Here is a 15,586-nt window from a genome sequence, read left to right as displayed (position 1 = left end):
AAAAGTTTTGCAACAATCACTAGTCAATTACTGCAACTTCTTGAAGGAGGTCTGTAGCACCAAGCTCAACAGTGAAAACGTTCATCTGGGTGGCCTTGGCAATGTGGTTGAGTTTGACAATAAGTTTTACCGGGATCAATTAACCATTCGTGTCAAGGAACATTTTTACATCAAGGAAATTTTACATTCCTCCAAACAGAGATATGCTGTTCAAAAAAATCACAAGTATGACATATTTTTCACATTTTTTTCTTAGCAAACATGTTCCAGAAGAAATGTATAAGTCCCTCATACCCCTCAGCTCTACCCATAACACAATGGATCAATCCTTGGGGGTAGCTCCCTGGCATAACACTTGCCAAGGTCCAAATCTTCTTAGCCAGAGTACACATCTTCATGATTCATTAGGAATTTTTGGAATATTTAACAAATCTACAATAATTTTGTCAAACATTTTTGAGTTGTTATAGAAAAGTGATTGAAAGCATCTTTATAAGAGGCCTAAAAATCTAAAATTTTTCAGAGTTCAATGAGAGCTTGAAAATCCAAATAACAAAGCAAGCAATGCCCTCTCCTCCCCTTTTTAGAGCACTGCACAGTACTGACATTCAGCTCATGTAACTAAAATGCACAAATGTTTTCCTTTTCTTAAAACAGTGTAAATGACACTTGGCTCACATTTGGCTCGATGTGGTAAGCCATAGTGAGTATACTTCACTAAGTTTACCCCTGGGAACATGCATACCAAGTTTCAAAGCAATCCAATGAGCAATTTCAGAGAAAATGATTTTAGACCAAAAATGGGGAAAATTGCCCAAAAAAAACAAATATGAAAATTTCCCCACAATTTCAACAAATCCCACAGAAGTCAACCCTTGGCTCAAGAATATACAGTTTCAAAGCAGTCCAATGAGAACTTAGAGAGACAATTACTTTTTGACAAAAAATGGGAAAAATTACCCCAAAAATATGAACATGAACGATTTCACCACAATTTGTACAAATCTAACAGAGGCCAACCCTAGGATCATGCCTACCAAGTTTCAAAGCAATGGGACAAGCAGTTTCAGAGAAGATTTTTTTCACCTATAAAACTTTTACTACAATTTAAACAAATCTAACTAAAATCACCATAAAGAATCTGCATACAAAGTTTCAACTAAATCTGGCTTGTGATTACAGAGCTTTAGCAATTTGCTGGCTTTTCCCTTTTTTACCTCATTTGCATATTTTTGACTCTGACATATTCATTTGAACAAATTCACATCTCCACCCATGGGTGCACTTGTACACCAAATACCAAGATGATAGGTGCTGTGGTTTTGGACTTTTTGATGTGGACAGACATACATAAGCACATTCAGACATATACATATTGATGTCACCAACTTACCATATAAGCTCTCTGTTGGTATATATACATATACCAAATGTGAGCTAAAAAATTTTCTCATGTTTTAGATGGCAGAGTAATATCCAATGCACTCTGGGTCATTACATTTTTTAACTTACATTGCAACTTTCATTCAATATCAAATTTAATTCGTTGCCATGACTATCAGATTATGTATGTGACACACATACTAAATGGCAAGTTGGTGACATGCACATTTAAGTTAAAGCCAAGTCACAATGAGTTTCCTTTTTTTTCCTTTTCTCGAACACATCTTGAATCTTTTAGTTAAGTATATACTGTCCCATTAAACAATGCATGCAGATATACCATATCAATGCAGGATTCTTCCTTGCAATTCTCCCAACATGGTACACAAGACTGACAAAATAATGTAACGTTTATAATGAGAGAAATCTGTTTCTGTTGTTTTAGATGAGAACTGATTTGCATCCTGATAAAGCAATGTTTTGTGATATTTTTACTGAACACAAACAATTTATCGACAATACAAAATGCTTTCCAACATGGCGATACAAGTACTAGATGATGAGACTGGAAGAAAATACCTGAAATGATAAGGTACAAAACATGACCGAAATAACTCCTGCATTTTGAAAAAGAGAAAACTCTAATTAATTTAAATCAATTTAGCGATAAAACAAATTTGAAATTTCTACTGTGAGAACCAATGTGAAGACAAGTACCTTTTATTTTGTTTTCCAGTTTGGCATCTAGTTCGGCTTCTTTCTGACGTGCCTCTTCTGATACCTGAGGAGCATTGTTAAAGGTGACTAACACAATGCTCATATTGTCACGACTTCCCTGCAACAGAGAATGACAGAAAGGCAAAACAATGACCCTTTTTTCCATTCATGACAAGCATCCATAACACTTTCTATGGTTAAACAGATGGTATAAAATAATGCAGTGCAGTTGTCTGTGTTACAGGCAGAGCTTGTTTGAGGATTCACAATTCCAAGGAATTGATGCAATTCTCATTAGAATTGTGTTCTAGAAAACACGCTTTGTCCTAGAATTTTGTAAATAATAAAAAGCTGCTGCTAAAACACAATTTAAACTTTTGACATAAAATCCCTACTATATAATGTTGCAGCTATGTTGACATGATGCATCTATATATAGTGCATGAAATACACTGTTTGTAAACAAGAAAATCGCACATGCTCAGTTCTGACAACCGCTTCCCTTTAACTTAAGCATAGCTATACCCGACATCTATCTTGAATACCAAACCCTGCAAGATCTTTTTGCTAAGACAATGGTATGATGCTGGGGTCAAAACTTTCAAGTTGCATGGAATTTTAAATGACAGAATACTTATAGTTACTATATTCATGTCAGAAATCCTTTAGGTGGTGATATCTGTGTTTGAAATACTGACTTCATAACATTCATTCTGGAACCTTTTACAATATTATGATGACAGCAGGGTGGCATCATTTGTGTACTGTAATTGTAAAGTGTACTATTTGCTGCTAATGAAATTTTCAATGTAATCAGTCCAGGTTATGTCCATATAGAGGATATTAGATTTGACCAATCAGCAAACCTGCCGTCGCAGCGTCATGAATAATTAAGCATGCAACCTAGGCTCGCAGAGTGCAACGACTTCGGAACTTTCCGGCCAGATTTCACCCTTTATTTTTTGCACTCGGTAGTTTTTAGATGTAGACCTTACGCACAATGTTTAGTGGGGTGGAGATGGTGACCAACACAAGTGGTTATAACTTGAAAATTACTTCTTTGGATGGTTTTCCCCGGGGGGGGGGTTGAGGGGCGGCCCGCCTCTCCAGCTAATGTGCCACCCCTGCAATTAGAAACGCCGCCCCTTTGTTTTTGATGGAAACAAAGCTCGTAGTTGTCAATTGTATAGCAAGCAACTTGCGTACTTGCCGGGATTATAATGTACAATAAAAATGGTAGGTCTTTCACACTTTGTAATCTTGATGGTGACACTTATTCATGGCAAATGGAAATCGTTTCACACCTTTTTTTTCGAAGCAGAGTTTGTCAAAGTACCGATCTGATCAAACACGTGTATCCAAAAATCATTGCTAATGTCCTGTTCTGCTACGTGCACGCTACGGGACTCCTCAAAGCCTACAGTAGTGCAATTTCAAAGGATTTGAACTTCGAAGGTGTTAATATAGACGCAATTTGCTGGTGCACAACAAAGTTTTTCTACAGCGTACACGAAACTCTCACAGCGAACTGCTATGCATGATCAATCGAAAGTTATTACTGGGTCTCGCTTTGACTCCGGCAGTCCCTCCTAACTGGAATCTTCCAGTCTTTGTCAATCAGCAATCTTGTACTATACGGAAATATCTGTCTATGCTGATAATGCTAAGGCTTCGTTGCTGAGTGTACTTGCTATGAAATATACCTTTCCATTGGACAAAGGTACTCTCCCTGTAAGCTGTACGGAGATGTCAAAAATGGCGGCTGTTTCAAGTTAGCTACCGTCGCGGCTATCGATAGCAGTCTGATCCGTGCATACTGTTTAGCACTAGAAGTTCAGCTTACGCAGACCAGGTAGGAGACGGTGTGGTTTGAACTGCTGATGCTTGCAAAATTGTGAAATCGCAGTAGGCTTTTCTGAATAACCACGCGTTGGGCGGGAAATCTGATTTCCATGTTGGAAAGTTGTGCACAGCTCTGTATAAGCTTACTACGTTTGCAATATAGGAGTTCACCGGTACCACAATTCAACTCTTACTCGGTATAAGCTCCATGATACAGTGACCAGTATTGCATAAAGATGGTTTTAGCTTTACATTTAGCCCTTTCCATTACTCTTTCCAACTGATTGCAAATCGGCCAATAATGGGATACATGCCCGGGATACATGCGTTTGTCTACCCATGGACGTTCATGGTCTACCGTACGTCCACGCTTAGACTTTGGAGATCGGAAGGTTCATTCGCCTTTGATCATAAACAGTCAAGCGGAAGACTCATTTCCTTTAATGTTTCAAAGTGTCATTTGTTAAAACTATAATTACTTGAAACGGAGGGTCAGCAAGTTGAGAGAATGAATACTTATCTTCAATTGTTAGAGAATACATTAAAAAAAATAAAGACAATTATTTTTAAGTAATTATCATATACTTTAAATATTTGATAATTTTAAGTTTTCCAATAAAAAATGATACATTTAGAAGGCTCTGTCCAATTTTTATATTCTAAAGTAAATTTTCAAAAATGAAAAGAAACATTATGCTAATTATATGTAAATGATATGCAACTTTTATGCAAAATACCGCACCTATAAAATCACAAACCGTGGAGAACCCTGCAGCTGTATGGCGATCTCAGCCGTAAGTCCCAGAAGTGTTGTGCTGCTCGTAGGAATAATTTGCTGGTATCAAATACAGTATATCGCCAAAAGTTAACAACTATCTTTAGCCTTAATGCTGCATTACTTGTTTTCAACACTTTTGTGAGGTTTTCAGTGAAAACTGTTTGCTGGCTCACGCTTGTCAATCTCACATTGTCTCACTGCTATTACGCTTATAAACACAAGCACTGAACTGAACAACACATCTATACGATGTACATGTATACATGGTGCTCAGAGGTTAGGCGTCATTGAGTACCTATGTGCTGTAGCACAACGGTTATAGTTGGCCATGAATTGTGGTCAGAAATGGAGAGAGATAGACAAGTATGTGAAGAAAGGTACGGCACATAGCAACTTCTCAACCCATTTCGATACTTAATGAGTAAATTTTAGCAGATTGTCCCATCAGTGGTAGGCTGATGCGTAGATCATGGGGTGAATGCTTTGGCCCACACTTGGCCAGCCAGTAACTGCTGCCAAGAAAAGGTCAAGTGACTGGGGTCAGTCTAGGTCACATCAAAAGTTGTGGAAATTTTCACTCTTCTGCCAACAACCATTGGAAATAAATATCCTCAGTGTTAAACTGTACACGAAGACTACAATCTGAACTGACAACATGTATGAGTGGGATTGCCGTAGCTGCTAAAGTTCTTGGCCTGGATGGAATATCAAAGGTACTGTAGATATCATGATGACATGGAACTTGATTAGATGTAAAATTTGCTGGCTTTGTATCCTTCTGAAAGCATTGTATGAAAATAAACATGTACAACTTATCATGTATGATTGATAACTGCGTAGTCAAGTTGTTGTAGCTACATTTGGAACAGTGTATTGGTGAGGGGTGTGTCGTCACAACCAAACAACCTCATGCTTGGCAGTCGGTATGGCTTGGCCCCTTGTACTTTTAACACGGCCCCCTGTTTCACAATTTAGTGAAACCCCTAAAAACAGGATCTGATGTTGACATTTGTTTGAGGATGGAATGACTAAGTTCACTGTATACAAGCCAATGAAAGAATACGGGTTACATCAAAACAGTACAAGAAGTCATGTAGTGTACAAGTAGGCATATATCATCTGCCTTCTGGGATGCACACAACGATGCTAAAAAGGTATGTATATCATTGAAGTCCTGACTGAATTCCCCCCACAAAATACCTATTACCAAGTTTATTTTGACAGGTGTGAGATCCCCAATCATAAAATAAATCTGACTTTGTACCAAAGATTTCCTTGATATGATGGCTGGAAATGTTTGTGCTATGACCTACTTTCCTCCCCTGATGACATAATGAAGATCAAAACATTGCATTTTAATGCTGACATGGCACATTTCATTGTGCAAACCCTTGATCCAAAATCAGCACAACTACAGTAGATTTACATACATGACTTGTGATTTACACTATACAGCCTGGAATATCATTATGAGTCATAAATTATATTGAGCAATTAGTTTCAGTGGACATGGCCAGGTGCCAGTTTTTGTTTTGTTTGCTTGTGTAGAATGCTTTTCACCAGAGAAACAGTTCGTGGCATATTCAAGAAAGAAAAACCTATCTGATACAATTGTACATTTGTACACTATATCATCATTTACACATCAGTAAGACAAACAAAAATCCATACCTTGCTTAAACATGTATCAACCACCATATTACAAACACTTTCCAAATTTTCAGTAAGCTGTAGCCGTGATCTTACAAACAGGGAAAGTTCTTCATTAGACATTACATCCCAAATGCCATCACAGGCAAGAATTATCAGTTCATCTTTGTCAGAACGATCCTCTATCAAAACTTCAGGTTCAGGTGACACAAGCTGCTCGCAGGGGCCTTTCCCTTCAACATTTTTATATTCATAATCACCGAGAGCACGAGATACAGCAAGAGAGCCGTTCACTCTCTGAATCATGACACTGCCACCAGCATTTTGAATTCTTTCCTTTTCTGCTGGTTTCACAGGTTTGTGATCTTCAGTGATGACAAACGGTCTACCATCTCTCACTAAGACTGCCCGGGAGTCACCACAATTTGCAAAGAAGATCTGAGTGGGTGAAATGAGAACACACACAGCTGTAGAGCCACTTTTGTCTTCCCCAGTATGGAGCTCAGGCAGTGCACGCATTTTCTTATCTATATTCAAGAAACCTGTCCTAATACCATCTCTGACATTGTCCAGAGAGGGCTGGATTGATGCAGTGGTTTTACTAGTGCCCTTAAAATCTGAATTTTGGGTTACTTCATCCAGTAGGTGTTCGGAACAGTATTTAGCAACTTTAGATCCTGCATGCCCATCAAAAACTGCAAAGAATGACCAATCTTTAAGTCCGTACGGGAGTCCCAATACAGCAGTGTGTGCATCTTCCATTTCTACTCTCCATCCTTGCATGCTGCTCAATCCAAACCTAATTCCATTTCCTGATCCATGTTCATTCTCTTTCTCGGTCTTTGGTTTCGCTAAGAACGCCCCCATGACTGTTGGTTCCTCAACTGGTGAACAATTCTGCAAAGATCATGGAAGTGGTTCAGAAGACTGCATGTAAATAATAATCTTATCTTTGCTCATCCATGCACAGGTATTGACGATATCTGAAACACGTCTACGTTTTTACGACACACTAACTCTAAGTATATACATCGATACACAACAGGGCCAAAACAAAATCTTTGCGACGGGATAAAACATAAATCAACATTTCGAAAAGCCAAACACACGGTTGAAACGAATGTTAACTTCGCGTTTTCCTTTCAATTTCGATATATTTTTACTTCAATTTTTCCACTGTATGTAGCCTAAGAATAGTACGAATAGGATATGTGCATCGTTCGTTTTCATGACATTCAACGGTTACTGGCCTTTTCGACGGGGCTGTAAATCGTTCAGTGAAGGTTCTACCACACGACAATGTAGGACAACACGGAAGTGGTCGAAATCATGGCTACATTTGGATTTGAGCAATATTTGGCTACAAGCCCAAGTTGTTCAAGACAGAAGTGACATCACGTTTGTTATATTGCGATTCAACAGTTATGGACGACCATGTACGAAAAAGGGCTCTCGAGAGTCCGTTTATACCTGCTTTTAAACGATCACGAGGTTTACTTACAACTTAAAATAGTCATCGGTTATGTGTCAAGGGACCACTTCGTCATGAAGTTGTCCTCTTCCTGTGCAGATGGAAGCGAGAAATCACCACAGTCACGGTGAAACAAACGAACAAAACGACCCAACAATGTGTGCGTACAAACTGCGCATGCGTAGATGTTAAACATTTTCCCCGGATGTCGAGGAACACCACCAGAAAAAGATTACGTCATTATTTAGTGTGGATTGCGCCCTCCCCGACTGCAGTCTGCTCAGCGTCAGGTCACCCGTCATGATGTCACGCACGGACACAACAAGCACATTCATTGTACTGGCAGAGTGCCGAAATGTCAATGCCAGGTAAATAGAATGACATGAGGCAGAATGTGGCAAAATGTAATATATCAGTGCATATCATAGGACATGAACAAGAGAAAAGATGTGCAAAATTATAAATAATTACACAAAATTACTTCAAGTACAAAGTAATAATATCTGTTTCTTAAGTTTCATGCATCCTGCAATCATCAGACAGAAGAAGACAGAAGTAGTCTTCTTCTGTCTGATGATTGCAGGATGCATGATAGATATTATTACTTTGTACTTGAAGTAATTTTGTGTAATTATATATATTTATATATATACTACTATGGAATATGTAATATATATATTTATATATATACTACTATGGAATATGTAATATATACATAATATATAATATAAAACAAAATGTATATATGTTATGTTTATGTTTGTGTATGTGTGTTTTATGTTGATAGATGTATAGAAAGATAGGTAGATACATATAAAGCGTGCAACATGGGCAATCATTTAGTTATGAAGTTCATCATCACTTATGCTGGTGGCTCTATTTTCTAAAATATCAAGAATTGTTTGTGTTGGTGGAAAACTGATCCATTCAAAATATTGGAAAACTACAAAAGACACAGTAGTCTGGGAATAAAGAACTTTACTGAAGACAAAAACATGAATCTCCAAGTGAAGACATAATTGTAAATTTACTGATTGACTTCAACATTATTTGATGGTGATGATGGTAACAATGTAGATGATAATATGACAAGAATAACTGTAACAAAAACATCGTTTTCATTCACAAGAAAATTCAGTAAAGGGTCACATTGTGTAGATGACAAATCACTAAATTTTAAGGTTCAAGAACATAATTCCTTTGAAGATAAAAATTTTCTCCAATCAATCATACATACCTTTCAAATTCATCTGAACACTACATTATTAGAAAAGTGAAAGGCGGCTATATTCCTACACCTTTTTATACAATCTATTCAATGAAATTTATTACACAAGAAAGCATATATCTACCTGTCAGGCATGTCATTACAAATAACTACATCTACTCAGTATTGAATGCCATCATTTCTATCTTTAAAGTAGCATGAAGGCATTATATCAAATGGCAAGTTTAAAGCGCAGAAAGGCAGTCTTGAACCTCCCTACATGTACTCTAAAATTTCTCTCAAGTCTCTTTCTTTTCCTTTACATTCCACATCTTCAGAATTGAAAGAGTACAGTAGATCATATCAATGGAATGAGGCAATTCCATCACCAGGCAACAAAAAACCATTTGATCCTGCAGTCTCAATAAAATTAACAGCTACTTCATCTAATCTTCCTTATCAAATACTAAATTATTCTCATGAAAGATCAACTCACACAAAAATGAAGAATCAGATTTATAAAGTCAATATATTGATAAAATTCCACGTTTTTCAGTCTGATAAAAACATGTCAGCTTTAAAGGCAGGCTAAAAATCAAAGACAATTCTTTCCCTCACAATGTCATTTCAACTGTTATAAACATTACAATTAACTATATTTTTTTCATGGATTGTCACAAAGTACTGACTTAACTCAATCTTACTATCCAATAAATTGAAAAAAACCTGCTGTATATGGTACGTGATTTTGTCTTTAACATGTAGTCAACAAGTAATTAGTTCAAAGTAAAGGTGGGAATATCTGGTACGTCTGGTCTTTCACAATAAGAACCAAAAAATTTATCATGAGTGAGAAAATGTGTTTGAAATGTGCAGTATTGGAAACATTTCTATGCGATATCTTCTGTTCTTCTCATTTCATGTGAGATTAAAGGTTAAAATCTGTGCTAGCAAACAAAAGATATTCCATTTCCTAATGAAACGAGGCTGTTCCTGAGAATCAATTGCATGAAACAAGTTCTCTGAAGAGCTAATGACAAACAGTAGATCGATAACATTCTGTAGTTCACACATGTACAGTACGTGTAATGTAAGCAAGCAACACTGTTGCACAACATAAAAGTAATGTGCAATACCCTGTTCATAAATATGACCTACCTTGAATAACCTCATAAACGGCCTTAAGAGATACAAAGAACTGGATAATTGTAAAATCAGTAAGCTTGAACTGGTAGAGCTGTCAAATTATCTATGAATCAAATAGTAGCAAGTGCCAGGAAATAAAGAATGTTTCACGTAAATAAGAACACGTCCTAAAATTCATAAAAAAACAACTAAGCATTCTTTAACTGGAATAACACTGTAACACTGAAATAATCAAAATTGATTGGTCACTGTATAACCTTGTAAAATACCCTTGAAATGACTATTACCATGTTGGAAATTGATAACTGATATTGAAGGACATATTCGAAATGTTTGACATTCTCAGAACTGTCAATGAAACCATAAAAGCTTTGTGGATTCAACATTTCCAAAGGATTAAAGCATAAATATTTCATTAAAAAGCAACATAAAACCCAAGTACTCATAATAGATAATAATTTAACAGTATGAGCATCTAAGGTCAACTCCAAATTCAATGTTTTATGGGCTTTCTTTGCATTAGCTCTGAATGGCTCCATTAATTTTCAGTAAGAGATTATCACTAAACTTGGTTCAGTTTCAAAGCGTTAAAGCAATGACGTCATCCACCGTTAAATCATTGTTTGATAAATCTACCTGATCGTGTTCACATGCTGGCAGTTTCCATGGCAAGCCTCTACACAACCAGACAGACATGTGAATTTCAGAGAAAACCAAATAATAATCAGCAAAACATTAATACAGAGCAGTTTGCAAAATCCCTGCTACAATGCCAATTAAAGAGAATTTGACCAAAACTTCGACAAGTGGACTGATGGAAGATGACCCTGGATAATGATTTACAGAAAATACTAGCCAAGGGCCTTAAAGGGAGAAAACCAAAGATTTGCCTTCCTCCAAATTCAGCAGCTTGGAGTTTTGATGTCTGCAACATTAAATGTCAAGACAGCACAAGATTTCTGTCTTAGGTAGAGAAGATCATTAGAGTAACTGCAATACTATTTCATGGAATGGGTGCTTTTAATAGATAAAATGCATAGAAAATTACATAACAATACAGTTTGAATTGGAAATAATGATAGGAACTGAACTTATTGCATAATGACATGATGATGATATTTTCATGAAAAAATCTACAGTAATTCTTAATATTATAATCCATTTTGTTTGACAGCACCTATTTAATTTGACAGTTTCTTGGCAGTAGAGGGAGCAATGGCAGCTATTCGTCTGATCTTGAAAGCAGGGCAAGAATCATACTGCAAATAAAGAAACAAAGATTTTCATTCAACACTATTTGAATGCAAGGCAAGAATCACACTGCAAAATAAAGAAACAAACATGGAGTTTCCATTCAAAACTATTTGAATGCAAGAAAAACTTTTTTTTTATCTTTTACATGGTTGAGGGCCATATATACCGGTATGACCAGATTATGAAATGGGTAATGTGCCAGCCTTTGTGGTGTCCCAGTGTCATTCACTGAACATCTTGTAAATGAAGTAATCTTGGTGTTCTCTCTGTAACTACCAGTATAAGTGTTGCTATCATAATCCTCCTCGACATGTTTACTGCCCAACCAACCAAATTCATTAGCTAGAATTGGAGCTAAATAGACAACCCACTACAATCTCATTTGTTTGTACACTTGATATAACCACTATACCACACAATAGATATGAACTGAAAATGCTCACGGTTTCATTATATATTGCATTTATGTGCAAGTTTGAACCTTTGCTACATGCTTTGCTACATTTAAAGTGTTATGATCAACACAATGAATTTCACCACAGATCAATTCTAAAGGTCATTAAGTATTCAAATATGTAATTAGCTGAAATAAAATAATTAATTTCTTTGAGTACTGTCATTGTATCACAATATAGCATGTGTAATTACCTTTGGTCAAGTCCTTCAAGCTCTATATGCCAAACCGTGAAAGCTTGTTAGCTATTTATGCAAATTATGAATTAGCTGACATGAAAATGCAAAATGACTTTCAATACTGTTATAACCTGGTATAATGATCAATGTACACAGCATGTTTCGCCAAATTTTATCAAGTAAATGCCAGTATATATCCCTAATTTGGAAGGTTCATTAAATATGCATATTGGGAATTGGCTGAAAAAAATGTCAAATGACTTTCAATAATCTTGTATCATAGTATCTTTAATGTACATAGCAAGTTTTGCCAACTTTGGTCAAGTCAAAACAGATAAATATCGCTAATAAATGCGGGATATCGGACCGCAGGCGGGCGAAGATTGCATTATAAGCGCGCCAACCCAAACTCACTGCATGGACATCACATTTACGAAATCGAAGTCCAAAGTCAACTACGTCATTGTTAGAATAAGAGAGGTTTTCCATCACACGGGAGCATACCACCACAAATTTTGCACAGATGGCGTTGCACTGGCATTGAAAAAGGGTGCATGGGAGCATGGGAACGCAGGCAGTTTCCCTCGCTATGGGTAGGAAATGCATTGAGCAAGACACACTTCCGGGTTCGCAAAAAAACGAGGATCCCATTTACGGGGCGCTCAAATATAACTATTTGCTGTGATACATAGCAGAGGCGTATATGTTTGTGATGCTGAGAATAACATCAGTAAATAAATGACGGGTTTTAAAAGTTGACGTTTTTTGCGATGAACAGACTTCTGAAGGTAGCTCGCTTGGGGAACACGTCATCCCGGCCGCTGTCCGCTTTGACCCCAGTAATTCACACTGGTTTTGGTCGGCCCCAGGTACCCAAGTCACTTCGACCCCGTCACACTTTTGCCTACATGTCCACGGAGACGATTCAACATGTTCCACAACAAAGCCAAGACAAAAATTGAAAATATCAATAAAATGGCTTCACAAAGGCTGAAATACACGATACTCGATGAAGTATGAAGTTTATGAAATGAAATCAAAATTGACAACACAAGTGTTTGTCTCGGGTAATACCACTTGAAGTTGAACAATTCTACAGACTGTTTCCATACAGTGCAGTATTTGTCAGTGACAAATTAATCTTTGCAATACATTTTTTTTGCGATGAGCTGGAAATTTGATTAATATCGAGTTAATGTACATAAATATTCCGTTATTTACTGGGACACGTTTATTTTCTCGATCCGCTATCTGCGGACTACGTGCTGAAGTACATTGACTGTTCATGTCAACGATCGTTTCTCCCTCTGCAGAGTTTCTGTATCCCGTTCAACAACGCTGTACCTCGATCACACGATAGTGACGCTATGTAGCTGTGCAGTATTGAAACTTATCATAAAATGGCCACCTCGTCTAACAGTAACACGTATTGTCGGGATTATCGTACGGAAAAAAGACTGCCAAAGTAAGACTTATGAATCTTCATCAGAATTGAACACATCATGATTGTACACGAGTATCAACCGTGAATGCACGTTGAGCTCGGCAGTTACACAAGCATGGTACGCTACATGCATAGCCCTACGAGTATGGCGACAGTGTCCGGCTTTGGCTACGCCGCCTACCGGAGGTGGGAGGCGGCGTAGCCAAAGCCGGACACTCTCGTCATACTCGTAGGGCTAGCTACATGCACTGCCGCGATGCCGATCGTATGCATTCCAAGGCCTATCCCGGAATTTGTTTCACAAACAACCTCAAAGGAGAGCAAACATACTTCTATGGACAATGACGAACACGTTTCTTGGCGAAGCAAAATCAAACAGTGCAGAAGTACATGAAGTAGGTCATGACCTTGGACTCTGTGCACGAACCTGATTGGACACTTCAATACCTTTGACCCAAAGTTATTATTCATCAGCACTTCCATGCCATGAGGCAAGGTAGAGAACGTATGTACTCATTTCTGGCGATCGAGCAGCGAGGGAAACAATCAATTACCAAGGATAAAGCTAATTTGCTAAACGATATTTTATCTTGAATAGTGAGTTGAATGAGTAATAAAATATCATATTTTTAATGTTCAATACGAGGTTGAAACACGGAGGGACCGTGGTTGAAACCAGAGCTATCCAGCTGTTAGCCCTGCGTACGATGCTGTGTGTTCCGCTACAGCTAATAGCCCCGCTCACCACCCTGCAAAGACCCGTACGTAGAGTTGGTGACTTCAAATCCATTTTTGGACTTGACGTAAAAGCCAAATTACTGCCGAAATTCAGCGTTCTTGGGCCCAAGTCGTATCCCTGCCTACCTCAGCTACTCGATCGCTTCCAAAAATGCCAGTCTTTTATTCTTTTTTCGTAAATAACCGTCGATGTCGGCAACTCTCTCGCTAGCCCTGCGTACGTACGCAGTGTACGCTGTGTGTTAGGAACGCACACAGGAAATGCACAGCGTACAGTGCGTACGTACGCAGGGCTAGCGAGAGAGTTGCCGACATCGACGGTTATTTACGAAAAAAGAATAAAAGACTGGCATTTTTGGAAGCGATCGAGTAGCTGAGGTAGGCAGGGATACGACTGGGCCCAAGAACGCTGAATTTCGGCAGTAATTTGGCTTTTTACGTCAAGTCCAAAAATGGATTTGAAGTCACCAACTCTACGTACGGGTCTTTGCAGGGCTGTGGTGAGCGGGGCTATTAGCTGTAGCGAACACACAGCATCGTACGCAGGGCTATCCAGCTGTAGCCAACCTGGACAAGCACATTTCACAGCGCCCTCAAACAGTCGATTGTTTTCACTTGTCATACGCGGCGTAACAGAAAAATTAAAACTTTCATAACTTCATTAATATCCAAGCCACGCCCACCAAAACCTTTTCAGTTCTAGCCATTTGAATTCTGAAGATGTCTACCAAATTTGACTGAAATACGTTCAGCCGTTTTTGAGAAAATGGACCAACAGACAGACAGACAGACACACAGACAGACAGACATCGCTGCGACATATGCTCACGTGTTCACACGTGAGCAAAAAATATATACAACACGACATCTCAAAACAAGATCAGTGATTGGAGACACCTAGACCATAACGTATTGTGTAAAATGCAAAGTTGACAGTGCAAGGAATGAATCTGTATATCAAAGTAATTTTGAAATTTACTACCAGAAGTTCTGACTCTCACACTTCATTCACTTAAATACCTAATTCACATTTTCTTTTAATAATTAAATGTTGTTACCATGTGACAATTTTTACATGAATGATGTGCATTTGTCTAGCTATTAAATTGTAAACAAACAAAAGATGAACAGTGTATTTCTTGGGGTTTTTATCACTATGAGAAAACTGCTATATAATCAAATGTAAGGTTGTAAACACATGCTTGGAATTGTAATAAGGATGAAAGGCTAAGAATTCAAATTCGGAAGGTTTTCTTGTCATCTTAGAATTACTTCAAGCTAGATTTTTGTTGGTAAATTTTCATTTCACTTTTATTTCTGTAC

The 15,586-nt window shown here is 37.7% G+C and overlaps 2 protein-coding genes across 3 annotated transcripts in view; both read right to left on the bottom strand.

The window, feature by feature from the left end:
- LOC139148908 (protein phosphatase 1B-like) overlaps positions 1 to 8,020 on the bottom strand; it is a 44,048-nt gene extending 36,028 nt beyond the window's left edge. Inside the window, exons 1-3 of the mRNA XM_070720358.1 lie at positions 7,872 to 8,020; positions 6,392 to 7,267; positions 2,101 to 2,218 (exon numbers count right to left, since the gene is read on the bottom strand). Of these exons, the coding sequence (XP_070576459.1) occupies positions 2,101 to 2,218; positions 6,392 to 7,237 (964 nt within the window). The 5' untranslated portion in view covers positions 7,238 to 7,267; positions 7,872 to 8,020. The remainder of the gene's footprint in view (positions 1 to 2,100; positions 2,219 to 6,391; positions 7,268 to 7,871) is intronic.
- Positions 8,021 to 8,802: 782 nt separating this feature from the next.
- Positions 8,803 to 15,586, bottom strand: part of LOC139148907 (protein cornichon homolog 4-like) — a 30,116-nt gene continuing 23,332 nt past the window's right edge. For both annotated transcript variants that reach the window (XM_070720355.1, XM_070720357.1), the window contains exon 5: positions 8,803 to 11,453. In XM_070720355.1, coding sequence (XP_070576456.1) covers positions 11,417 to 11,453 — 37 coding nt within the window. In that variant the 3' untranslated portion in view covers positions 8,803 to 11,416. The remainder of the gene's footprint in view (positions 11,454 to 15,586) is intronic.

Source organism: Ptychodera flava, chromosome 14 (genome assembly GCF_041260155.1).
Source record: "Ptychodera flava strain L36383 chromosome 14, AS_Pfla_20210202, whole genome shotgun sequence".
Taxonomy (NCBI): domain Eukaryota; kingdom Metazoa; phylum Hemichordata; class Enteropneusta; family Ptychoderidae; genus Ptychodera; species Ptychodera flava.
Note: the sequence above shows the minus strand (reverse complement) of the source record. Positions and strands in the feature narration are given on the sequence as shown.